We start from the raw sequence: 27,788 nt of genomic DNA on the forward strand, positions 1-27,788 counted from the left end.
TCGTCATGAAACTCTATGGATTTAGATCCAAGTTTCGTACCCGGCTATTAAAACACAAAGGGATTTACCATCCCCCTTTCTATTAACATATTCGCCGGTAAAATAGCCTTTCGGCTTATTAAATTAATAATAGAGTACACTATTTGAGGAAAGACAGTCAAAATGAAATATTGGAAACTTTAAGTAACGCAATCAGGGATACAATTTTATTATCAATTCGAAAATCTAAATATTTTTCCATAATTTTAGACTGTACACCTGATGTAAGTAAAACAGAACAAATGGCCATTATTATTCGCTTTGTTACCTGTGACAATGGAATTGTCAAGATCAGAGAAAACTTTTTAGGTTTCCCCTGATATATCAGATTCCACAGGACATGGTTTATGTGCAACAATAATGGAACAACTGAAAAAATGGAACATTCCCATTGAAGACATGTGAGGTCAAGGGTATGACAATGGGGCAAATACGAATGGGGAAAAATATTGTCTCCAAAATTTGCTTATGAACAAAAATCCTCTAGCTTTTTACGTGCCATGCGCTGCTCATACTCTAAATTTAATCATTAACGATGCAGTCAAAGTTAATGCAGATACAATTAGTTTCTCTGCAATTATTCAAGAAATATACAATTTCTTTTCATTCTCTTACAAACGTTTGGCAATCCTTTCAAACTTTGTAAAAAAAAATTAACATTGAAACAGCCATCAGATACGCAATTGGAAAGTAAAAGTAATGCAGTCCGCCCTCTACGATATCAGTTAGGAGAAATTTACGATGCACTTTTTGAAATTTTAATAAGGAAAATCATTATGTGCTAAAATAAAGGACTACAAAGTTAATTACTCTCTTATAACTGGGCATGATTTACTTAACAGAATAAACCCTGTGAGTAAAATGCTTCAAGACAAAAATATGAACATTACACTTCCTTTAGTATCTATCCAAAACTTAAAAATATTCTTATATCGATCAGACACAAATTTTAAAGAAGTTCTAAAACGGCAAAAGAACTGAGTGAAGAAGTGGACGGAGAACAAGAATTTAAAACTGGTACGGAAGTTCGACAACGAAAGAAGACACGACAATTTGACTACGAGCTTCAAGACGAAACGGCACAATCGCCAGAAGATAAATTTAGAGTGAATGTGTTTTATACACTTCTAGACATTGCAATGTGTTCGTTAATAGAACGTTTTGAACAACTAAAAACATATTATGATAATTTCAATTTCTTGTATAGATTACTACAAATTAATAACGAAGATTTACGTAAAAATTATGACGATTTAGAGATTCTCTTGAAAGACTGCGACAATAAAAACGTAAATGCAATAGAACTATATGACGAACTATATGTGCTTTCCGGATATTTTTCGGAAGGATAATTTAAATATTCAAAACCCTTTCGATATTTTTAATTTTATTGTGTCCAAAAATTTTTCTTTCCCTAAATTTTCAATTGCTTTAAGAATACTATTAACCTTACCAGTTAGTGTAGCGAGCGGTGAACGTTCCTTTTCCAAGTTGAAATTGATTAAAAGTAGGTTTTAATTTAAAACCTACTTAGGAACAAGTATGTCACAAAAAAGGCTTGTTAGTTTGGCGTTAATAGCTACTGAAAATGATATATGTGCGGAATTAGTCGTTAAGACCATTATTCCTAATTTTATGAATATGAAATCAAAAATTCTAAAATTTGAGGCTGTGTAGCTCAGTAGAAGTGGCGTTTGCACTCTACAGCGCTTGACCGCACGAAGAAAGGATTTGGTGGTTCAAATCTAGTCGCCGACTAGAGGAAATTTTTCTAAGCCTTTTTTCGACCGGTTCCCGAGTTAGTCGATCTCTGGCACGGGCAAGCGGGTTTTTCCTCCCGGAAACTCGGGTTTTTCGTCCCGTAAACTCAAGAAAATCGACCGTAGAACCCACATTATTTTCAGACATTAAATATATTGTGTTAAGGTTAGGGACCACGAGATGGCGGCACATTTGAGCCGTCTCTCTTCACTGTGTACCGCTTAATTAGTGATAGCCTTGGGCCATCTATCTCCGATTGGTACCAGTGGAGATTGAACTGCCCACTCAGTCTCCAAAAAAGTTAGATAGGGCTAAATGGCCTCTCCTACTCCCGTATACGGGAATAAAAAGGCGTTAGCTGATTTTTTTTTTTTTTTTTTTTTTGAAATCAAAAATTCTAAAATTTTAATTTAAAAAATTTCAAGTATATTTATGTAATTTAATTTATTTTCTGTTATTCTGTAAAGATGTTATTTTTTGAATACTTATATTAAATGTTCTAATTATTTCTGAATTCTTTTCTTATTATCTCTCTTGCCCTATTGCCCTAATATTTGTATTTTGCTTGTGTAATTTTGTAATTTTTTTCTTAGTATTGAATTGTGTTTTATGTAATAGAAATTGAATTGTTCCATGTTTGAGATTTTAAATATACTTTTGTTCACTAATAATACAGTTGTCTGAAAGTTCTGCCTAACGCACCACTTGAAAAACGTACGAACCTAATCACGCGGGAAATTAATGTGTTAAGTTACGAGATAAAGGGTTACGACTGCTTAATAGTGTCACGCCCAGACATATTTTTGTATTTTGCTCCTTGTTTTGAATTATATATCTTAAACTAAACGTCCTGAAAGGTGCAGTATAATATAAATATTAGGGTCACTAAGGGGAGAAAAAGCTTAAATATTTGAATTTTATAATATCTCGTGCATAGCTAAGTTTTGATTAAAGAAAATATAGAGATTCACTTGAAAGGAGAAAAGGAAAGTTTAATAATCATAGATAGGGACACAACAATGCTACTTCCATTTGCAAATTCGTAGATTATCAGTAAGTTTAGATATCAAAAGAGAATTTAACGCACTAAGCCATGAGCACATCTTTAAAATAGTTGAAGTACATTTTAAAAGAAATAGGTTTTGGAACAAACTTCAAGAGCTAGTTGAAGGTTTTTTTTATGAAAATACAAATATCCGTGTGATCATAAACAAAATAATGATATTTTTTATGATCTTTTCCAATGCAACTGTTCTGTACGTCTAGGTACGTCTGGTCCCTTGCCAAAGCCATTGAGTGCAACTTCGGCCCACCAGGTTTCCACCACTCTCACAACCAAATAGCACAGTGGTTACCTCACCTAATGCCAAGGGAAACTAAATGGCATCACCTTTTTTCTTCTAATTCATACATAAATGACCTGGACAAAAGTTCATACACTCTTCCAAGAATGGCTGCCTTCATGTCTCCTATGCTCTTACGACAAAAAACAAATCCGACGAATCCTTACTAACCTGAACACTAATAAGGCATCTGTTCCTGATGGTATCCCACCAGCTGTGTTAAAAAAATGTGGCACAAAACTAATTCTTATCCTCTATCGCCCCTTCAATCCTATGGGCATCTACTCCTACAACTTGGAAGTAGGTCCAGATCCAAAGAAAAGTCATAAAAGGAACCAAAGCACAACCGTCCAATTGCTCACACTTCCTTTCTCTCTAAAATTATGGAGAAGGTCATCAATAACCTACACTATGGATTCTGCCACTCGCGATCTACAGCTGATCTTGTTTTCAGCACCCACCTCTGGACTCAAGCCATTTAGAAATTGAAGAAATTCTCGTGGGTACCAGAGAGATTTCAAAGGCATTTCATTGTGTTTGGCATAGGGACCTACTTAACACACTGACATCCTATGGTCTGCCTTCCTCATTCTACAAATCCCAACTTTCTCGCTGGTCGCTCATTACTTTTCATGGATGGTTTACTCTAGTCAGATTTCCCCACCAATGCAGGATTATTCCTGGGTTCTGTTATTCCACGCACTCTCTTCTTGTATATAAATGAACTGCTCTATCAAATTTCCAATCTTATCCATAGCTGTGTAGATGACAGTGTGCTCCATTCCTCCTTTTCAGTTGACAAACATTGTAGTGCTTGAGTATTAGAATTCTCAAGATCTACCATGACCAGCGACCTGAACTCAGATCTCTCCTCGCTATATGCCAGTGAGACAAGGACAGTCTTGTAAACTTAAATGCCACAAAATCTCTGTCCTGTCTGATCTCTCGCAAGAAAGAGATCACATTCCTCCCCTGTACCTTCAGTAATACTGAGATGTCCAAACGTGATCAGATTTCTCTACTCGGACAGACCTGCACCTCCGATCCTTCCTGGCACAACGACATTTCAAATATAGCTTCCGCAGCTGCTAAAAAATTTGATGTTCTTTTCGCACAAGACACTTCACACTTTTCAATACTCACAGCTAATAACTATATATAAAACTCAAATCCGTCCAGCCATGGAATATTGCTTCCATGTTTGGAAGCAATATTCCAATGGGGTACTAAAATCCTCTGTAAGTTTGCTGGATTCGATCCAGAGATGGCAATCTGGCTAATTAATGATCCCTCGCTCACATACACACTTTAATCCCTTACTCACAAATTCAGTTTCTGCCTTGTCTGTTCTACAGATACTTTCATGGACAGTGCTCTTCTGAATGTCTACTATTGTTCCTCCACTTTCCTCCAAAATCATTAAAATAAGAGCCACTACTAACCAGCACCCCTTTACAATTCATCTTGAAACTCACCCTACAAACTTCATCGCCTCCACCTCCTTCATCCCATTTACTTCTGTCCTTTGGAACAGTCTCCCCTACTCTGCCTTCCCAAAGAGCGCAACCCTCAGTTGTTCAAGCAAAATATGAACAGATTCCCCCTTTCTTCTATTCTTCTTGCCCACACATGGCACCAATGTGGTAAAAGTCTCGTGGTCTTTCGTGTGTGGATCAGATATTTTTAAAAAATTGCAGATTCCACTCTACACATTTCACTATCTTACCTTTAATTGTATTTTATCAACACAGCTAAATGCTTTCTTATAATTAATAAATCAGTTGAATATTTTATTTGAAAATTCCCTGCTCTTCATAATCAATATCTCTTGAGCGTATGTAGTTCAGTGGATGTGGCATTTGCACAACACGGCGTTTGACCGCACGAAGGAAGACTTTGTTTCGAATCTAGTCGTCGACTAGAGGTAATTTTTCTAAGCTTTTTTCGACCGGTTCCCGAGTTAGTCGATCTCTTGCACGGGCAAGCGGGTTTTTTCTCCTGGAAACTATGGTTTTTCGTCCCGTAAACTCAAGAAAATCTACCATAGAACCCACATTATTTCAGACATTAAATACGGATGTTAGGGTTAGGGAACACCAGATGGCGGCACTTGTTGAGCCGTCTCTCTTCACTGCATGCCACGTAATTAGTGTTAGCCTTGGGCCAGCTATCTCTGATTGTCTGCCAGTGGAGATTGAACTGCCCACTCAGTCTCCAAAAAGTTAGATAGGGCTAAACGGCCTCGCCTACTCCCTATGCGGGAATAAAAAGGTGTTGGCTGATTTTGTTTGATATCTTGTTTGCTCTCTAGTCTCTACTTCGTCTACCTCTCCAAATATCTGCTTCTTCTGGCGGTTTTGTATTCACATACGAGTCAATTTTTTTTTTCACTTCCAATATCACTTCATTGTGATATTAGAGCAGTGGTTATGTATTTCACATTATCTCTGGAAGTAGGCTTTTTTTTTTTTGAATTAGGATGAACACTAGAGTTTTTCAAGCTTTATGTCAGTACATTTTCTTCCAAACTCTTGACTGATTCCAGTTAATATATTCACATCATCCTTCTGAGTTGCACTCGAGAACTCCAATGACACTCCATCCACTCCAGGAAATTTTTCTTTCCATTGTTTGTTTTATTGCTCTGCACTATCATTTCACTTTTATATTCACAGGTTCCTCAACAATTTCTCTCCTTTCTAATCCTCGTTCAGTATTATAACTTTCTTGTATAAATCCGCTACCTACTCTTTCCATCTTTTTTCTACTTTAGGTGTGATTTCTATGTATAAGTGTGATATTCACGGGATATTGCCTTTATTCTCAGTAAGATTATTTTGTTAGTCACTGGTTTGAAATCCCTGTGTAGCTCATGGAAGTGGTGTTTGCATTCCTCAGAGCTAGACCGCCCGAAGGAAGTCATCGTGAATTCGATTCTAGTCGCCGACTAGAGGAAAACGGGGAGCCTGTGTAGCTCAGTGGATGTGGCGTTTGCACACCATCGCGCTAGGCCGCACGAAGGAAGTCTTGGTTTCGAGTCTAGTCGGCGACTAGAGGAAATTTTTCTAAGCCTTTTTTCGACCGGTTCCCGAGTTAGTCGATCTCTGGCACGGGCAAGCAGGTTTTTCCTCCCGGAAACTCGGGTTTTTCGTCCTGTAAACTCAAGAAAATCGACCGTAGAACCCACATTATTTCAGACATTAAATATATTGTGTTAGGGTTAGTCACCACGAGATGGCGGCACATTTGAGCCGTCTCTCTTCACTGCGTACCGCTTAATTAGTGATAGGCTTGGGCCATCAGTCTCTGATTGGGTACCAGTGGAGATTGAACTGCCCACTCAGTCTCCAAAAGTTAGATAGGGCTAAATGGCCTCGCCTACTCCCGTATATACGGGAATAAAAAGGCGTTAGCTGATTTTTTTTTTTTATAGTTTTAAAACCGAATAAGAAACTCAAAGATAGGAATCAGAGAGTTTCTTGCCGAATATAGTAAAACTATAAAGTATCGGCGACACTAGCGTTAGCCAATGCAAGTGACCCTAGTACGTAGTACAATACTGGACGACTCGTTGCAAAGGTGGGGGAAGTTCAGATCACTATTCTTAGGTATTTTCCATAATGTAAAAACACATTTCCTAGGAAATGTATGCTGTTATTACATTATGGAGGGAGGTCACTACCCAGACCGGTTTCAGCCTTTTTTGAGGCTTCATCAGTGAGTAGCTAGACCTAATACCAAAGTGTATAGCGAAAAGAACTTATATACTCTGCGAACGAGTTTCCCAAACAGGTGCAACCATTAAGACTTAAGTATAAAGAGCTTATTAGCTCTTTATACTTAAGTCTCTTATGGTTATTTTACCACCTAGATTTTGTAAATATTATGTATAGTTTTTGGATTACTTCCTAAAAGTTGTCTTAACACCAGGTGATGCTTGTGTGAGGCGGTATTTATGTCAGAATGTTGTTCATCTCTTGCGGCGCGTAAATTTTGTTGGAGTGCGTGGGTGGTTTTTAAATTTTCAAAATGAGTTTATTAGAAAGCTGCGAAAAGTATTTTGGAGCAAGAAATCTGTATGATGTTTTAAAACTAACAAAAACATGCACAGAACAGGAATGTGAGTTTTAACAATTGACTGTAAAAACATTAAGTTACAATGTACCTGTTGATTTCGTGAAATGCGTCTTATTTTATGCTGATAGATTTTTTAAAATATATCCGGTTAATAGGACTACATCGAAAATAGCATAATTTAGCACACATACACAAATTTGCACGTAAAGAGTTTAAAAAAGTGTTTGTACGCAGCACAAAATACAAGTTTTTCGTTTATTGAGTAGCAAAATAATGACTTGAACAGTTGGCATTAATCAAAATAAAGTATTTGCTGGAAAATAATTTATATACTCATCAAACACGCATGCAGTTGATGACATTCTGGGAATTGATTCAGTATAGTGTGTCCTTGTTTATTTATTTTTAGATTTGCTGCAATTAAAGAAAATAATTGCAGGTTTAGTTCAGATATAGCATTGCCTTCCTGCATGAAATAGTCATTACCCAGCAATTAAATCTGTAGGGTCCTGGGTATGTCCACTGATGTTTTACTGCAGATTCCTCCACAGTTTAATTCTCAGAATTAAAAGAAACACACGTATTAACCACAGTGAAAATTATTTAATTGTAAATATTTCATCCTAAGTACCTTAGGACATCATCAGTACAGTAGTTTAAAACAATAATAGGAATAACATACAGTTATTAAACTCATTATATTACATAACAAAGTTAGAATCTCATTAAACGTGCGTAACATGTTACAGAAGAAAAAAAAAAATTAATTATTTAACACAATTTTGTATGACAATTTCCCATACTTTAGGAATAGTAAGAACGTTGTTGCAGTTTAAGTTTGGTCTGTTTAGTAGGGCTTCAGAACTTTGTTTGTATAAATGTTTATGTTTATATAAAGATCTATGTAAAAGTTTAGACTTTTCCCAATGGATCCTATGGTTTGGATTTTCAATTCCATGTTGAGAGAGGCCAGATTTCTGAGGTTTAAAAAGATAAATGCGGTCTTGATGTTCCGAGATGCGTTTCTGAACAGACCTACCTATCTGTCCAAAGTAAGACAATTTGCATGAGTATGGAATTTCATAAATGGAAGGCAACATCAATGGTGAGAGTTTGTCCTTAGGAGAAGGTAACAAGTTGTAAATTTGATTGATAGGTTTGTAAGTAGTGGCAAAATTGTATTTCTTCATAATTTTAGAAAGACGTTCGGAGATGCCTTTGATATAAGGTATGGGAATCCTATGGACTTCTTCCTGTCTCGTTTGATATGTGTGAAGAAGTGACTGATGATTTTTTGAGTTGTTTTCGGATTATATCCATTTAGGATGGCTGTATTTTTGATTACTTCTAATTCCTGGTTTAAAGATTCTTCAGAAGTAACCAAAAATACAGCCATCCTAAACAACTCAATAATCCGAAATAAACTCAAAAAATCGTCAGTCACTTCTTCACACATCAAACGAGACAGGAAGAAGTCCATATCCTTGTAATCAATCTATGAAACACTCTTATTCCCCATCTCCCCCCCCCCCTTGTGGCCTCAATTAACTCTGCTGGGTTTCATCTGCACCTGGAGCCTTATTGCTGTTAAGCTGCTTAACTGCTCTTTCAACTTCATGGCTAAGTGGAGGTGGTTCCAAATCAAAATTTTCCTGGTGATTTGGAACCTTCCACTCCTCTGTGGAAGTCCACAAATACCCATAAAACATTGAGTGTGAGAATGTGCAAAAAATATCTGAGTTAGTACTGCTGGTAACAAACCAGACTGGGATAGATAGTATAAAGTATATAGATAGTTGTGGGCTGGGGAGGAGGAGGTTCTACTGTGCTATACATACACTAATGCCAGGAACATTTAGAATGAGGGAGGAGTTTGGGGCATTGGGTAGTTCTTCTTGGCCAAAGGTTATTGGCATTAGTGGGAGAGAATGTGAAGGGTATGGTATTTTCAGTGAGAATAGAAAAGAATGAAAGAAGAGGGGTACTTATTGTTGATTATAGCTGATGAACTGCAACCAAAGAGAGTAGGAGTTCAACTAGAGGTCAGTGAAAATAGTGAATTCGAGGCCATCTGATTTTGCCAACAAGACAAAATACACAGTTGGTTACTGCTATAATTGAGGAAATGTGAAAGATGATGCATATAGTATGCATTAGCAAATAACTCAGTGATTATTTGGTGAGTATTATGGAGTACTTCAAATATGGGAATATAGATTGGAAGAAGGAAAGAACACATGGGAAAAAAGAAATAGAATTTATGCAGTTACTAGGGAATAATTACCACGGGTTTGAGAGTGTTAGATCTAATAATTACATCAGGCAATTTGTCTGTAACCAAGAAGACCACATTGCCACCAGTTAGTGAGACTAACCATGTGGTCCTGACCTAGAAAGTGGCTAAATGTGGAATTTTCAGTTAAGATGGGTATTTGGAGGAGTTACAGGGCTGGTAAGTAATGCAAACTCAGGAGATTGTTTGGAGCAATGCCATGGCATAAGAAACTTCAAGGGTTGGATGTTGATAGTACATGGGAGTTGGTAAAGCGGTATGTGAAGGAAGTAATAGCAGATCGCATACTTAGAGTCAGGAGGATTGGAATTGGAAGTTAAATGATTGAATAGCATCATTAAGCAGGAGCTGAAAAAAAAAAAAATTGGGAAGAGAATTCAAAACTGAAAGGTGACCAGCAGTCACATTAGCAGTACGAAACAGGCAAGAAGGATGAACAGTATCGTAAGAAAGGCAAAATCAGAGTATGAGAGAAAATTGCTGGTTGAGTTCAGATGTAATTTCAGAGTTCTTTCACTATGTGGCAAGTAAAAGGAAGAATAATTTTGATGAATGCCAATGTTGGGGATGTTACTGAAGCAGATGAAATAGTTGAATTACTAAGCGAACACTTTCCAAGGGCATATCAACCAGGTAGAGAGAGAGAGAGAGATAGCAGTAACAAGAGAGGCAAGAGGCTTATATGGAAATAGAGATAGGTGAACTGCAAGTGCATAACTGTATTACAGAACCTTGATGTGAATACAGGTATAGGATCAGATGGTAAACTAACTTAAGGGATACAATTGGAAGTCGTTGACCACATTTAAGTTTCAGTTCTGAGTTGGTCTCAGGGGAGTGAAAAGAGGAGAAAACTAGTTCCATCACATAAAGGAGGTTCAAAGACTGAGGTAGCCAATTATCAACCGATCAGCATCTCAGAGGTGGTGTTTAAGGTATTGGAGTTGGTTAAGGGAAAAATCTAAAAATGGATAGACAGGCATGGGATGCTTTTTTGGGGTGGGACAACATGGTTTTGTGAAGGGTAGGTCTTTCCTCAGTAACTTCTTACCTTTTTATATGGTGATAATAAATTGCAGCACATGGGGATGTTAAGTTGATGAAGTGGGTAAGGTAATGATGGAAAGATACCAGTAAGTAATTCAGAAGCAGTCCAGTAGAAGGCCTATGACCAGTGGCATGCTGCAGGCATTCTGTACCACTTATTTAATATGAACAGTAATTATATAAAAATTATCTAATAGGGAAATATTCAATTGTTTGCCAATGATGGAAAATTGGATTGAACAATAGTCAGTAAAGATGATGATAAAATTGTGCAAGATAATTTAAATGAACTGTGATAGTATTGCGAAGGAAACTGGATATCAGTTTAATGTAGCAAAGTGTCACGTTATGCATTTTAGGATGCAAAGATTACCAGAAAATGATGGAACTATACTCCAGGAAATTGAACACAGGGATTTGGGGATGTTAGTGGATAGGAAGTTGAAATTTAGAGCGTGTATTGCAAAAGTGGCCATAAATGCTCATCAGATTATTTGGTTACTGTAGAACACCCTGATGAGCAGAAATTAGCAGGTTATTATACCTCTTTATAGTGCCTTGATAAGATCTCATCTGGACTACTGTGCAAGGATCTGTTCACCTTGTTTTCTTGGAGATGAGACAGGAAGTAGAGCAGATCTAGATGCAAATGACCAAGATGGTGACAGATCTAAGGAATGAACCTTATGAGGATAGGTTAAAGATTTGTGTGTTAGAAATTTGTTGATAGGTGGAAAGGGGATGCTATTATCATTATTATTATTATTACGGGCTACTCCAAAGAGGCCTTAGACTCATCAAGGGAGGCCCTAAACATGTCAAGAACTATGCAACATTTGTGTAGTATCTATCATACTTTGCTTTGAACTCATTCACAGTCATTGCACCTGCAACAGACTCTGGAAACCTATTCCACTCATTCACTACTCTCCAAGCAAAAAAAACCTAGTACTAACACCCTTGCTAACCACACTTTTACTCAATTTCCATGAATGGCTCCTAGATCTCTCACCACCAGACATGTTCTGAAAAATTTCCTCTGAATTAATCTTGTAAAATCATCTCAGTAATTTGTGTCTCAATCATATCACTCCTTTTCTGCCTATCAACCAGTTTCTGTAAACCTATCAACCTGTTCTCGTAAAGTTCATTCAATAGACCTGCTAACGCTTGGTCACTCACCTCTGGATCCTCTCCACCTGCTCCTCCTCCTCATCGCCAAGAAACTCTTGGCACCCAGATCTGCATGCAGTAATCAAGATGGTGTCTTATCAAGGCTCAGTAAAGAGGAACAATAACCTGCTTGTCTCTGCTTGTCAAAGTATTCTTCAGTAACCAAGTAATCCGATAAGCTGCTTTAGCCACTTTTGCTATGTGTATCCCTCCCCCCCCAAACTTTAACTCCCTATCCACTAACACTCCCAAATCTCTCTTGCTTTATCAATTTCCTGGAGTACAGTTCCACCAATGTAGTATACAGCTGGTAATCTTTTCAACACAAAATGCATAACCTTACACTTTGTCACATTAATCTGACATCCATTCTCCTTTGCCCTGTCTGCCAACTATCCAAATCATCCTGCAAAATTTTGACATCATGTCAATTAACTATTGCTCTACCCAACTTTGCATCATTGGCAAACAACTGAACAGTTCCTCTCAGACTCTTTCCTGTATCGTTAATGTACAAATTAAACAGTTGTGGTCCAAGAACAGAACCTCGTAGCAGACCACTAGTCACAGGTCTTCTTTTGGACTCTACTCCTATATAAACTACTCTCTGATATCTCTTCATCAACCACCCTCCTATCCACCTCACCAACCCTATATTCATCCCCATGTTCTGCGGATTACTGATTAGAATTCCATGTGGTATCCTGTCAAAGGCTTTTGCAGAGTCCAGCAGTATCATTGTAAACCCATTACCTTTATTCAAATCAGCTGTCACTTATTATAAAATGTGAGCAAGTTATTGAGGCATGACTTATCCTTCACAAAACAATATTACTCCCCATTTTCATCTATCCATTCCTCTATTTTGCTCTTGACCAACTTCTCCAATACTTAGACAACATCTGATATGCTGATTGGTCGGTAATTTGCTACATCAGTCTTTATCCAGTGGAACTATTTTCCCCTCTTCCCACCCTCTCAGGACTAACCCAGAGCTGAGACTTAAATTAAACAATATGGTCAAGGATACTGATAATTCCCTTCACATCTTCACATAAAACTCTAGCTTGTATACCATCCAATCCCACGGCTGTATTCACATTAAGCCTGTAATATGCTATGCACTTCCATATCATTTACCTAGTTCCCATATAAGCCTTTGCCTCTCTCATTTCTGCAGTATAACCACCTGGATGATATACTCTTGCAAAGTGTCTGCTTAGTAATTCTATTTCAACTGATTCAGTTACCTCCCTACCATTGGCATTCATTAAAATCATTCCACCATAAACATTCTTTCTTTTACTTGCAGCATATCGAAAGAATGATTTGGGATTATCTTTAGCCTGCATTGCTAATTTCCTTTCATACTCTGCTTTTGCTTTTCTTACCACACTAGTTACCCACAGACTGTGCCTTGTACTGGTCATGTGCTTGCTAGTCACCTTTCTCCTTAAATTCCCTCCACAATTATTTTTTTTTTGCAGTTTCAGCTTAATGATGATATTCATTCATTTAACTGCCACTTGATTTACTGTCCTGACTTTAGGTATGCAGTCTGCCATTACTTCCTTCAAACACTCCTTGACCACTTCCTGTGCACTATCAACATCCAGCCCTTGCAGTTTTACATGCCATTCCACTGATCTAAGCAATCTCCTAAGCTTGTCATACTTACCAGCCCTGTCCACATATACCCAGTCTTAACACTGAAAATTCTGCACATTTAGCCACCTCCCAGGTCAAGACCATATGATTATTCTCACCAATTGGTGGCAACGTGGTCATATTCATTATAGACAAATTCTCAGGTGTGCAATTACTAGATCAAAAACCCTTGAGCCCATAGTATATTCCATCACATGCTGCCTCAGGTAATTATCCCTTGGTAACTGCATAAATTCCATTTCCTTCCTTCCATGTGTCCTCTCCTCTTTCCAGTCTTTGTTCCTACAGTTGAAATCCCCAATAATAATTATCTGCCCTCCACTCATTGAGTCTATTTGCCAATGCATACTATCTCCATCTCCTTTTCTATCCCCTCAATCATGATATGATTGAGACATTGAAATTACTGAAAGATTTTTACAAGATTACAGGATTGTTGACAAATCTTCTGGATGCATCAGTAAATATTCTACCTCTTTTTATCTTTTCTGTCTTTCAAAAAATGCTGTAACCATCATTCTAGTTCAGTGAGTACCTCATCCTATACTAACCATGTCTTACAGACACTGATTAGCAGACTGACTAATTGTATCAAGGTTGCACATTCTGCATCTTTTTTTCCTAATGCTCTTTTTCAGTGATGTATAAGTATAGTAGCTTGCTCCTGGTCCCTTTCCTTCCCACAGCATCTCACCCAATCATTCACCAAGTCCTTTGATTTTGTTGCTCCCATTAAGACCATCCCTATCTTTCATTTTTTTGTCATTTATCTTACAATGATCCTAGTAGCTTACCCTCATAGTTCCACCATCTAGTTTTCATTTTCCTGGGTGGCTACATCCTCTCCTCCTCTCATGAACAGTCTGCTTACTTTCACTGATATGCAGACCATCTGCAGTAAACAGCTGCCTCTTACCTTCAAATTTATCCCAATACATCCACGTGCTCAATTCTTCTTTCTGTACTTAGGCGGCATTCATAATCATTGCTCTTCTTCTCAACTCTTTGCTGTCATATCTTAACATCACTCACACTATCTCTTTCTCTCTTTTTCTTCTTCTTGTTTACTCTCTTTGGCAACACTTGCAAATCCCATTCTACCTCAATTACATTTCTTTGTATTTGTTCCTACCAGCACAGTCAACTCTTCTGCAGTATCTTTCTTCTTATCATTGCTCCTCTCAAAGATACTTTTGACATTTGCTCCATTTTCTCATCCTTCACCACAAAGTCTGCCATATAGCAATACACTAGTTTCCATCATTTTACCTTCCTACACCTCTAGTCACCATTCTCTTCTCTAAATGCCCTTTCTCGTTCCACTCTGCACATGCCTCAATTCATATTTCAATCTTACCAATTCTTTTCTAATTTCCTCACTCATGTTCACATCTTTCATACTATTTTCTTTATCAGTTCTGCCTTCATTCTTTAATTCCACTGTTGTTTGTGTTTTTCTCTATCTTTCTGCTCTTGACTGTGTTATTCACCATATTTGTACCACAATTCACTCTTCCTGACTTGTGCACCCACATAGCTTGTCATTAACACTACCATTTATGACTTCTTGCATCAGATTGCTCACCCCAGTTTTTCATAACTTCTTGCTGCTGTGTGCATATTATCTTTCTTTGCTATCAGGAGTATGGTTTGATTTCATATCAAACCATTCTCCTGTACCTCCTTCATTTCAAACTGCAAATTAAGAACAGTCTGTTTATTGCTTTGTATAATGTTCCTTTTACTAATTGTACCTTTCAGTATTCAAGTAAAAATCTGTTTCTAATAAAGTAATTCCTATTTGGCTCTAACTCAGCTTGTTCCTTCCTATGCTTCTCTTCTCTAATTTTTCGTAGCCTCTTCTCTTGTATGTTTGCTTAAATGTAATCTAAAATACCCATTAGGAATACTCCTCTATAGCTTTTAGATTTCTTATGGAAAAGGAACTACGATCAATGTTCCTCTAATTCCTTTTTCATAGATGGACACTTTTTCAGAAACTCTACTCTGGTCATTTGGAATTTGACTAGGCCACTTAAAGTATGCAGTATTAGCACTGTAAAAGTAATACTACTGTAAAACAGTGGTGTTTGCCACTTATTTATCAATTTGCTCATTTACCAATCGTTCAAAGTAATTTTTTTTTATGATTCCCACTTATTAAAGGTTGTAAATCTATAGTACAGTATAGTATAGTACATTAGTACTGTGGGTTGGGTAAGGATACTGTGTATATATACACACACAAACACTAATGTCCTAAACCTTAGGATGAACACTGTTTCTGAAGATTACAACTGCAAATTCAGATGAATCAACTTGGCAATTTGTATAAGTGATGATTTTGAGTCGAAAGTAGTTGCACAAATTTTCGAATTGCGGCCAAAGGGGTCACATTGTAGCACTCAACAAGAAAAAGTAAAATAAAACTCAACATTGCTTTTATGACTAAAAAGACTAAACAAATTATGTTTGAAGGAATAAAGTTGTAAAATTGGATGTCTTGTAATGCCTCAGGCATAAACTAGACTATTTCATGCACGGAAGAATTATTAGAAAGCTTGAAGAAGGTTGCCGAATTACTGACATTGCCAGAGAGTTTGGAATCTCACATAGCTTTGTATCCAGGCAGCATTTCAAACCAAAGGAATATGTTCCAGACGTTTGCTAAGAGGTTACTCTCACTCTACCATGGATCATGAAGACAGATTTTTGGTTATAACAGCAAAACATAATAGACACACCATGACAGGTCAGCCTGCAAGTCAGCTTCTTTCAAGCATAGGTACGTGGATATCTTGACAGATGTCTGCAACAAGTAGGCCTGAAAGCCTATAGTCTTGCATCCCTTTATTCATAGCTCATCGTAGAGCACATTTTCAGTTGTGTCCAATTCATAAAAATTGGACAAGATACCAATTGGCTAATGTGCTCTTTATGGATGAGTTGTTTTAGTCTTTCCTCTGTTTCTAGATGAATACTTGATCTGATGAAAGTGAGAATGTACTTGAAAGAGATAGACCCTCCATATTTTAAATGATTTACTTGTTCTGATATTTTATTATCTATCACTGTTTTACTTCTTATTGGGTTTTCTCATTTGAAAACTTATTTTTGTCTTTACTTCAAATATTCTTGTATTGTATTGTACTGAAATTTTAATGATTTCACTGATCTTTGTAAATCATCTTCTGGTGTTGATCATCTGTAAATTATTATTATCATTATTATACGACACCTCCAGCCAGTCCAAAGACTCGTTGAGGGAGGACACCTACTCCACAACTCTCCATCTCCACCACTCAATCCACCAACTACAACTACTTTCATCACTTACACCAACGCCATCTACCACCACCACTAGTATGTTCACAGACAATCACAAACATCCATGTCCACAGCAGGATTTGAACCCATAGCCTTTTGGCTGGAGAGTGGATATGTTAACCACTCAGCCAACTAGGCCAGCTAAATAATAGTGTATCTATCTTTATTTTTGGATTTATTTGTATACCGGATGGGTTATGCTACTTCAAGATGATTAAAATTATATATTTATATATATATATATATATATATATATATATTAACAAGTAGGGGTGGTAGGGTACATCCTTGCCATACTACTCCTGATATATCTTTCCATTCTGCTGTTTTTTTGTTCTGATTTGACTACCGTTTTATTTCCTGTATATATTTCTTGAATAAACTGTAAGAGCTGACTTGGTATATTTGGATCATTTAATATTTTAAACAATTTTTGTCTTTTCATAATCAATGAAGGGTATGTGTGTTTCTTTTTGAAATTCTCTTCTCTTTTTGATTAACAATTTTAGAGTAAAAATTGAGTCTATGCAAGACCAGCCTTTTTTGAAATACATTCTGTTCTTCTGTAGTTTATCCTCTGCAATGCTGTCTAGTCTCTCATTTAATATTTCTGTATTATTTTATACCTTGCATTTAACAGACTATTTCCCCAATAGTTATTGCAGTTGTCTTTATATCCTGTTTTATAAATTAGAATAACATTGCTCCCCCCCACCCAGGATTTTGGAGTTTTTCTGGAAATCTAGACCATATTAAAGAATTTAGGAGTCTTGTGAATATGTTCACCGGCATTTTTCTACAGTTCAATGTTCATAATGTCTTCTCCTGGTGGTATCTTATTTATTGTATTTTTTAATTTGAACATTGTAATGTGTATAAAATTTTACTACTTTATTATCATCAGTCCAAAGATTTTGAATACGTTACCCATTTTTCTTACTGTGTTGTTTGTCTTTATCTTTTTTATTTCTTTGTTCATCTATTTTATTATTTTATAGGTTTTTGGTTGTGTCTTAGATATATCTAGTTCTTTTATAAAATTGTTCCATCTCTCACTTGTTTTTTCCTTCTCGTTTTGGAGTTGCACTGTTTCTTTTGTACTTTATTTCTGCTTTTATTGTCTTGGAATTGAGCCATTTTGGGTAACTTTTTTGTATTGTATTGTTTTTATGATCTTTTCTATTTCTTTGTTCCTATTTTGTAGTCTTCTTTGTCTAGTCCATTCACTCTTTATTCCTAAGCTTTCTGTTGCTGCTGCTTATATCAGGATTTGTTCCAGGTTTTTCCATTCCTCTTCTGTGTCATTTGATTCATGTTTCTGATTTTAAATCAGCATATTTTTGATATTGTTGCCTAGTATGAGGATCTTGTAATGAAGAAAGTTTGTAATTTGTGTATAGTTATTTTCTATTTTACTTTTAGCTGTTTTTAAATTGAATTTTTGTCAGTACCACATAATGATGAGTTTAATTCAAAGCCATGATATTCTCTTACATCTTAGATTAATTTGTAATAATGTAGTGAATAACTGATGTACATTCTCAATTAATAATAACTGATCATCGGTAACAGATTTTCATCCTCTGGCTGACCAGGTATATTTATATATTTCTCTTTGTTCAAATACAGAGTTCATTTTTCTCATATTATCATAAATGACAAAATCTCATAGTTTGTATCTATTTTGATTACATATATCTTTGCCAATTATCCCTATGTTTGTTTTGTATTTCCTCTTTCCTATTCTGATATTTAAATCCCTTGATATTATCTTCCTAGGTGACTTGAACATTCATAACACAGACTTGTCACAAAAAGTCCCTTTCTTTAACTTCACTAATCAACCCAGAAGAGAAGCTGAATCGTTTGCTGTTACTCGTGATTTAATGCAAATAGTAAATCTACAAACAAGAATTTCAGACTATACTCATCATTTCTGAAATGTCCTTCAAACTCCTGATCTCTCTCTCCTTATTCTCCAAGCCCTGGTTCTTTGAAAAATTATTATTATTATCACGGGCAGCTCCCAGGAGTCCTTAGACTCATCGAAGGAGGCCCAACATCATGTCAAGAACAACTATTCAACATTCACACAGTATCAATCATACTTCTCCTTGAACTCATTTATAGTGATGACACCCACAACAGACTCTGGCAGCTTATTCCACTCATTTACCACTCTCTCCAAGTAAAAAACCTAGCTCTAACACCCTTGCTAACCACACTCTTACCAAGCTTCCATGGATGACCCCTAGTCCTCCCACTACCAGTCCTATTCTCAAAAATATCTTCTGAATTAATCTTATAGAAACCCTTCAGTAATTTGAATGTCTCAATCATATCACCCCTTTTCTGCCTATCAACCAATTTCTGCAGCCCACAAATCTTCAACCTGTTCTCATAAAGTTCATTCCATAGTCCTGCTATTATCTTGGTCACTTGTCTCTGGATCCTCTCCACCTCCTCCCCATCAAGAAGAAACCCTGGTGCCCATATCTGGGCACAGTAGTCTAGATGGGGTCTTATCAAGGCTCGATACAGAGGAACAATAACCTGTTTGTCTCTGCTCGTTAAAGTGTTTTTCAGCAACCAAGTGATTTGCTGAGCAGATTTTGCCACTTTTGCAATGTGTCCCCTAAACTTCAACTCCCTATCCACCAACACTCCCAAATCCCTGGCCTCGTCAATCTCCTCTAGTACAGTTCCACCAATGTGATATACTGCTGCTAATCTTTTCACCCCACAATGCAAAACCTTACATTTTTCCACATTAAATTGACATCCATTCTCCTTAGCCCAGTCCTCCAAACTATCCAAATCATCCTGCAAAATTTTGACATCCTGAGCATTCACTATTGCTCTACCTGACTTTGCATCATCTGCAAACAGATGCACAGTTCCTCTCAGATCCTTTCCTATATCGTTAATGAACAAATTAAACAGTAGCAGTCCAAGAACAGAACCCTGTGCCGCAGGGTTCTGTTCTTGTTCTGTTCTTAAACAGTAGCAGTCCAAGAACAGAACCCTGCAGCACACCACTAGTCACTGGCTGTCTTTTGGACTCTACTCCTGAATAAACCACTCTCTGATATCTCTCCATCAACCACCCTCCTATCCATCTCACCAACCCTATATCCATTCTCATATGCTGCAGTTTACTGATTAGAATTCCATGTGGTATCCTCAAAGGCTTTAGCAAGGTACAGTAGAATCACTGTAAACCCGTTACCCTTATTCAGTTCAGCCGTCACTGTGCTATAGAACGTGAGCAAGTTACCGAGGCATGATCTACCCTTCACAAAACCTTGCTGTCCCCCATAGAGTATCCCATTTTCATCTATCCAATCTTGTATTTTCCTCTTGACTATTTTCTCCAAGACCTTGACAACAATTCCTGATATGCTGATCGGCCAGTAATTTTCAACAGCAGTCTTGGAACCTCCTTTATGCAGTGGAAGTATTTCCCCCTCTTTCTGCCCCCTTGGGACTAACCCAGACCTGAGACTCAAATTAAACATGTTTTCTCTCCATGATAAAAATTCAGTTGTTCAAGTCAAAAATTCAAAATTCTCATTCAGCATACACTAGCCCAAAACGAGCATAAAAAAAAAAAAATTATCCATAAATCCCAGGCAGCCTATGTAAAGATGAAATGCAATGAGCTTGCCTCCTGCTCATCTACCACTCCAGCCTTCTCATCCCTAGGTCTGTTAGGCCTAACTTCTACTCTTCTGTTTCCATCTCTCTCATCCTGATGGGAGAGCTTCCATCAGGATGAGAAGGAAATTTGTCCAACATTAGAAATATTTGTTTTCACATTTAAGGTGGTGCCTTCAATACCTTCCTACGAATTCTTGATTTGAATACAGAAGAGGACAATCTCTCGAACAGGTGGCTCCTCTTTCTCTCATAGAATCCCACTCGTCACTCTCTCATAGCACTCTGTTTCTTCATTATGCCTTTTATGTCGGTATTTTCATTGTCACTGCTGGTCAACATCTGTACATCCAATTTCAAAATTTTGAACCAGTGTATCATTATTTTCCTTCATTCTATTTACCTTGGAACAGGTTTCCATATACTGTTTTTTTCCCAATGAGTACTAAACTATAAATCAGTAAACTGCAACATATTCTCATATACTGCAGTCTACCCCAGAAGTAAACTGTTAACAAGTTTACTTCTCTCTCCTTATTCACTTGCCTGCACATGACACTGTGAGGTTAAAAAATAAAAAAAAAAGTTAGAAGATTGGCTTTTAGACAGGCTTGGCTGGTGGCGTGTGCAATATACACAGGAGCTGCAGAAGAAAATGCTCCTAAAAGATGTCAAAAAATATGAGATAAGAGTCGAACAACGAATGGTACAGAATGGTACATATAATTATGAATGTACATCATCTTCCGTTCGGGCCCCTTCAGATCTTCCCGGAAACGAACAAATAAATTTTGAAATTATATCCTAGACCTGATTATATCACTGTAATTTTTTATTAAAATTTACGAAAATATACCCAAAATAGTTCTTCATTTTTTGATGTATCATAAATCAACTTATGATTAATTGTTGAGTTCCGTGTAAGGGCCGTATCCTAATTTTAATCAGATCGGATGCAATTTGTCCAGCCCTAAAAGTCGGCTTACTACCGATAACTCATTCTTCTTGACATTCAAGCCTGTTATATTAGCGGGCTGTTAGGGCGGCGTCAGCGACATAAAATAATTGGCGAACTCTCGAGTCCAATGCGAAACATTCTTTTAAAATTCTCTTATCCATTTTCGTTGAATCTTCAAAATTAATTTATTTATTAATGCAAAATTAATGTAAAGAATATTTGAATAAATCTCTTAACTTTATATTACTATTTTATATTATTTTGAAAATTTATATAACTTGAAAAAATTTGTATAAGCAGTACTAATTCATAGGTAACATTATACTGTAAGCGGTTTTCATTTGTTTTTCATTTCCTGTTCGTTTTATTCACACTTTATTCAAAAAAAAACTTTTTTTGGAAAGGTGCCGAACATTAATCGCACACACAAGAAAAATACTATGTGCCTGTCCTGCTTTTAAATAACATGCACGAGAAATGAATCTTAAGTGTTGTCCATTTAGAAAGATGGGTTGACCTTTCATTGTGATTAAATTGCAAGATTTATTCTTTAGATTATAAAAATGAATTGCTGTGTTATTTGTTGATGAACTGTACTGAAAGAAGGGAGGCAGTGTACAGGTGGTATTATAAAGAACACTGTTGTGGTGATGCATTTCCAAAAAAGGCATGAGGAGGATAGTTACAAAGGTCATTACAGTAATGAATTGGATGTTGATAAGTAGAAAGAAGTTAGACTGTACAAGGCCTTTGCCAGACCAATGCAGATGAAATGGATTTAGTTTGGTTAATAGAAAAGATTACATTGGAACAGAGTAATATTTATAAATTTATAAGCTTTACTAGGGGCTCTGCCTCCTGACGCCTATGGTGCCCCCGAGTTCCGGACTGGTAGGCCGGTTCTCCTTGAATTCTGATGACTCGAAAAGGGGGATCTGCCCTGGTGCCTACTGTGACCCCCCCTGAGTTCTGGACTGGTAGGCCGATTCTCCTTGAATTCTGATGACTCAAAAAGGGGTTTCCCCCCTCCCCCGGCACTTACGGCGCCCATCCCCCAGAGTTCCGGACTGGTAGGCCGGTTCTATATGAATTCTGATGACTCGAAAGCGGGTCCTACCCCGGTGCCTATGGTGCTGTTAGATTGTGATAGAGTGGAAATTTATGTATTCCTATCTTATCACAGTCTAACACTTTTCCAAACAAAAGAATGAGATAAATACAATAAATTGCCTCTAAGTGTAGAATAAGTATTATGTATATATAAATCAAGTGTGTTCTGTTATGAAAAGGTTAAATAAGTATGTATTTTGTGCCATTCACGAATATGGTTAATTTAATATTGAAAGTGTAAAACATTAGCAGAGCATTATAAAATATGTATAAAAGAATTATAAAATGTAAGCACAAATTCAACAGTTGGAGGGGGGGAGTCAAGTCCAAAGGTTATGAAGTCGTAAAGCGAGGGAGCGGCTCGCCCCAAGTAAACAATGTGATGTCAGCGTACATGCGATAAGCAGGGCAGAGAATGGATGCCATGACGTAGTAGGACGTGTGAGTTGGCTGGACATTGAAAAGGGCGAGAATTGCCGAGAAGGAAAGAGGGAAATATAAGGGTCATGCGACCCTGTAACAAGGCTTTTTTTCCCTGGATCTCCTGTGTGTTCGTCTCTTGTGGTGGCGGAGGGTGCGAGTGCCCTCGATGTCGGACGGCTCCCGATAGGCAGCTACAGTCTTGCCGGCCGTATTCTCCGTGGAAGGAAGCAAGTCTGGCAGTCCACAGAAGGCCAGTTTCCTGTGAACCTGTGAAGCACTAAAGAGCCGAAAAGGGAAGATAAGTAAGCTTTGTTTGTGTTACACTGATTATGAATGAAAGATTTGTGTCACGTTAATTTGTTATAGGAGAAGAACGTTGTCACTTTAGAAGAATATTGATTTTAACCTTACTATCTGTCGTTGTGTTAAAGTTCGCCTTCATATTGAATGAAGTTAAGGATATGTTAGAGTAAAGAATTGGCATATTATAAAGAGATTGTGAAAGATATGAATGTTATCTTGTGTAGTCTGACAGAGCTACGGAGTTTTAGATTGATTGTGATAATAGTACATAACTAATGCATTAGCGGAGGTTAATATAATTCTTACTTTAGGAAGCTACTGTATAATATTTTATAAGTGTAATAGTAGTGTTTGAATTTTATATACCTTGTCTGAAACTCCCTTAAGATGGGATTTAATTTAGTGTTATTATGTGTATCAACTTTTGAGTATAATAAACCTTGCTTTTGATTCTAACAAAGACTTTCTGTGATTTCTGGAATCCAATGCACCGCTTATAAAATATTAATGCGAACCTATGCGGGATATTAGAAAAGAGTAAATTTTGGTCACGTCTGCAGAGTTAATAGGTATCATTAAGTACTGTCCTGAGATTACCTCTTGGTTGTTAATATTAATAATATAATAGCGCTAAGTGGCGCAGCGAAACAAATAAATTTCTTTGCGTTTTACGAGAGGTAAATCTCAGACACTGATACTCTGGTACTGCTTTGTTCTCGAGGCAATTCCATTGTCCCTCAGAGGTACCATGTGTTACCCGATAGAGTGTATTACGGAGATATAGCATAAAAGGTTAAAATAGTTGTGATAAGGAAATCGGCAACACAACATAAATTGCGCAGCCGATAAGGTTAAGATAAAAAAAAAGGTTTAGGTTAGAAAAGATTGAATATAATACAACCATTGTACAAAAAAAAAAACTACAAAGCAACACAACATAAATGGCGGTAGGATATTGGTAGAATAAGGTTAAGATAGAAAAAGGTTTAGGTTAGAAAAGATTGAATAAAATACAACCATTGTACAATAAAACTACAATTAGATACAACAGTGCCCAACCCCCCGAGTTGCGGACTGGTAGGCCGGTTCTCTTCGAATTCTGATGACTCGAATTTTGAAAACTCAAAAGGAGCCCCCCCCCGAATTGCAGACTGGTAGGCCAGTTCTCCTTGAATTCTGAAGAGTCGAATTTTGAAGACTCGACACCCAGGGTAGCCCCTGAGTTTCAAAACGTTTCAAATAACTTGACAAAAAACGTGACACAAAAACGTTACATAAAAGCTTATTTTATATTATAGAGTAGATTAAACTTGCATTTTCATTACGTGTAAGCATTTATGTAAAAGATTATTAATTATAAAGTATTATGAAGATTCAACTGAATAGATGAAATAGTCCATAAAAATCCATACTGTTATCATTGATATTATGAAAACCATATTGGTTCCATAATACAAATAAAATGGATCCTCCAATGCCCCCCCCCCCCCGAGTTGCAGACTGGTAGGCCGGTTATCCTTGAATTCTGATGACTCGAATTTTGAAAACTCAAAAAGGGATCCCCCCTGGTGCCTATGGCACTCACCCCTGAGTTGTATTTCAAGGAGGACTGGTAGGCCAGTTCTCCTTGAATTTTGATGACTCGACACTCAGGGTAGCCCCTGAGTTTCAAAACATTTCAAATAACTTGACAAAAAACATGACACAAAAACGTTACTAAAAAAGGCTTATCATTTTATATTATAGAGTAGATTAAAATTGCATTTTCATTACGTGTAAGCATTTTTATGTTCCTGAAGGACATATATATGTAAAAGATTATTAATCATAAAGTATTATGAAGATTCAACTGGAAACATAAAATTCAACATTTTATGGACTATTTCAAAAAGATGAAATAGTCCATAAAAATCCATAATGCTATCATTGATATAAAAACCATATTGGTTCCATAATACAAATAAAATGGATCCATTTGTTGTATAATCGATGTCAAAAAGGACGGAGTTGTGATTTATAAACTTTTCAGAAACATAAAAGAATTAAACTTTTTTGAATACTAGATAATTGTTTAATAAGAGGTTATTTTAGAATTGCTAGTTGCTGATTCTTATTACCAGAAATTGAAATCAGAAAATAAAACAGAATAAAAGCATATTATTTTTATTGTTGTTCTTTTTACATATTTAAAATAATTTTAAGTGATTTGAGTGAGTTTTTATTATACTGTGAAGTTATATTGGTCATACTCTATCGTTTTAGTAAAAAAGGCATATAGATTGCTATCAATGAAAGTCCACCCAGATAAAGTTGAAGAAAATCAAAAGACTTTAGCAACAAAAAAGTTTCAGACTTTAGCCAAGGTGTATTATATTTTATCTGATAACCAGAAAAGAGCAGAGTATGATGAAACAGGTTAGTTCATTAGAAGATGTCTGGAATTCTTTGTGTATAATTTGCAATATATCTTTAGAGTTTTTGACATTTATGAAATCAACAGTGCTGCATTGAATAACAGATAACTAATAATTACAGTTCTGTTAAATGCTTGGCAGTGTATGCAGTTACTTCATCCTGCTTTACTGTGATTTTACAGATGGACTTCTTTGATGATTGTATTATTTTGCAGAGGGTAGGAGTGCAAGATCACCAGACTTATCAACTGCAGATTTTTTTTATGGGTATACACTTAAAAATAAAATAGGAAGATGACATACATTGACTGACTTGAATGAGACCATTAAGAACTCTATTCACATAACTAACTTTTTGCAGAGATGTATAAGATATAGTAAGACAGATTTTTCATTAACTTTCTTAACAGCATATTCTGTGTATATTATTATTATTATTACTAACACCAGACCTCCATGGAATCAAAAGACTAATTGCAGGAGCAACACACTGTTACACACAAAGCCTATCAAAATTCATTCGGTGATTCTTCATTCACCACAATTTCAGGCAACACATTTCACTCACCAACCACTCTCTTTCTCTCTCTCCATGCAGAAAACCTTCTCCTTATTCCCTTGCTCACATCCTCTTTATACAGCTTTTAGATATGTCCCCATTGTCTCCCATTCTATGAAAAATTTCTTCCACATTAATCCAGTAGCAACCCTTTACCAACTTTAAATGTCTCATATCTCCTCCCTTCTTCCTATTCACAATACTTTGCAAACTGCATTCCCTCAATCTGTCCTCATCTCTCATTCCAAAGACCAGTTACAATCTTAGTAAGTCTTCTCTGGACTTTCCAATATATCCTCATCACCACCATGAAAACAAGGACACCAAATCTGTGCACAATAATTCATATGATGCCTGATCAAGGCCTTATACAATGGAACCAGAATTTCTTTATTTTTGCAAGTTAAAGTCCTCGACATCATTGCCATGATCTAATGTGATGTCTTTATAACTTGTAAAGTGTGACCTCTGAAGTTCAGATCTTTGTTTACCACCACTCCAAGGTCTGTTATCTCCTCAACTTCCTCCAAAATTTTTCCACCAAGTGTATACTTTGCATCTCATTGTTACCCACCAAATTTCAAAACTCTACACTTTGCAACATCGAATTGACAGTTCCATATTTCATACTGTTACCCACTCATACAGTCTATTCAAGTTTTCCTGTAAGGGCACTACAATTGCTAGATTCCTCAACATACCAATTTTTGCATCATCTGGAAACAGGTGTATATCGCCAGTTAAACCTATCCCAGTATCATTAATATACAAATTAAATAACATTGGTCCCAAAACAGATCCTAATGGCACCCCACTAGTGACTTTCTCTTTCAAGATAGTCACCCCCCACCATACACAGTGTTGATACCTATCTGATAGCCAGTCACCTACCCAGCTCGCTAGTCTGTTATCCAATTCAATGCTTCAGTTCATTGACCAACTTGTGGTGTGGCAGCCTTTGCAAGTATACCACTGTATATGCATCTCCCTTGTGCAGTACCTTCGTCATCTTGTTATAAATATATCAGCCACTGAATTAGAAACTTTTATTTTATACCATATGATCTGTCAGTCATATTTCCATATAGGCATATGACTGACAGATCGATCCTCTTCACTTCCCTCATATAGTTTGATGAGATATGAGTCAGGAATAGCCTTCGTTAAATGCTTTGGTCAATTGCTGCATACAGGAATTTCTTTTTTGGGGTGCTTAAGGGTCAAAGCTGTATAACTGAGAGGAGCCCTCCACATAGCCTTTAAAGGAATGCGGAGAACTGACCAGGGCTTCTGAACTAAAGTCCAATCCTCACCTTCTCGTGGTGCACCCTGTTGGATATCTACTTGGATACTGAACGAACGAGGATGGGCTGGCACTTTGGGATTTAGCCGACCAAATTGTATTCTTATTGGTTAAACCAAAATAAAAGATGATGGTACGACATGACAAAATTTCATGCTGGCTGGGGCGTCGCCCGGTTAAACAAGGCCCCCCGTTGTTTTCACCAGGGAACCAGGGCAAACAGCGAAAAATCAGCTACTGGAACAAATCGGGAAAACAAACCCCAACTCAACATCACCAGAGTTAAAGATCGGTACCATCGACATAAGAAGCCTGAATGGCAAAGAAATGGAG

The 27,788-nt window shown here is 36.8% G+C and overlaps 1 protein-coding gene across 1 annotated transcript in view; it reads left to right on the forward strand.

The window, feature by feature from the left end:
* The first annotated feature begins 7,106 nt into the window (after positions 1–7,106).
* LOC150110372 (dnaJ homolog subfamily C member 9) overlaps positions 7,107–27,788 on the forward strand; it is an 86,874-nt gene continuing 66,192 nt past the window's right edge. The window contains exons 1-2 of the mRNA XM_090393338.1: positions 7,107–7,263; positions 25,442–25,594. Coding sequence (XP_090249464.1) covers positions 7,173–7,263; positions 25,442–25,594 — 244 coding nt within the window. The 5' untranslated portion in view covers positions 7,107–7,172. The remainder of the gene's footprint in view (positions 7,264–25,441; positions 25,595–27,788) is intronic.

The sequence above is a fragment of the Typopeltis vanoorti genome, chromosome 1 (genome assembly GCF_054136105.1).
Source record: "Typopeltis vanoorti isolate ZY-2024b chromosome 1, IOZ_Tvanoo_1.0, whole genome shotgun sequence".
Taxonomy (NCBI): domain Eukaryota; kingdom Metazoa; phylum Arthropoda; class Arachnida; order Uropygi; family Thelyphonidae; genus Typopeltis; species Typopeltis vanoorti.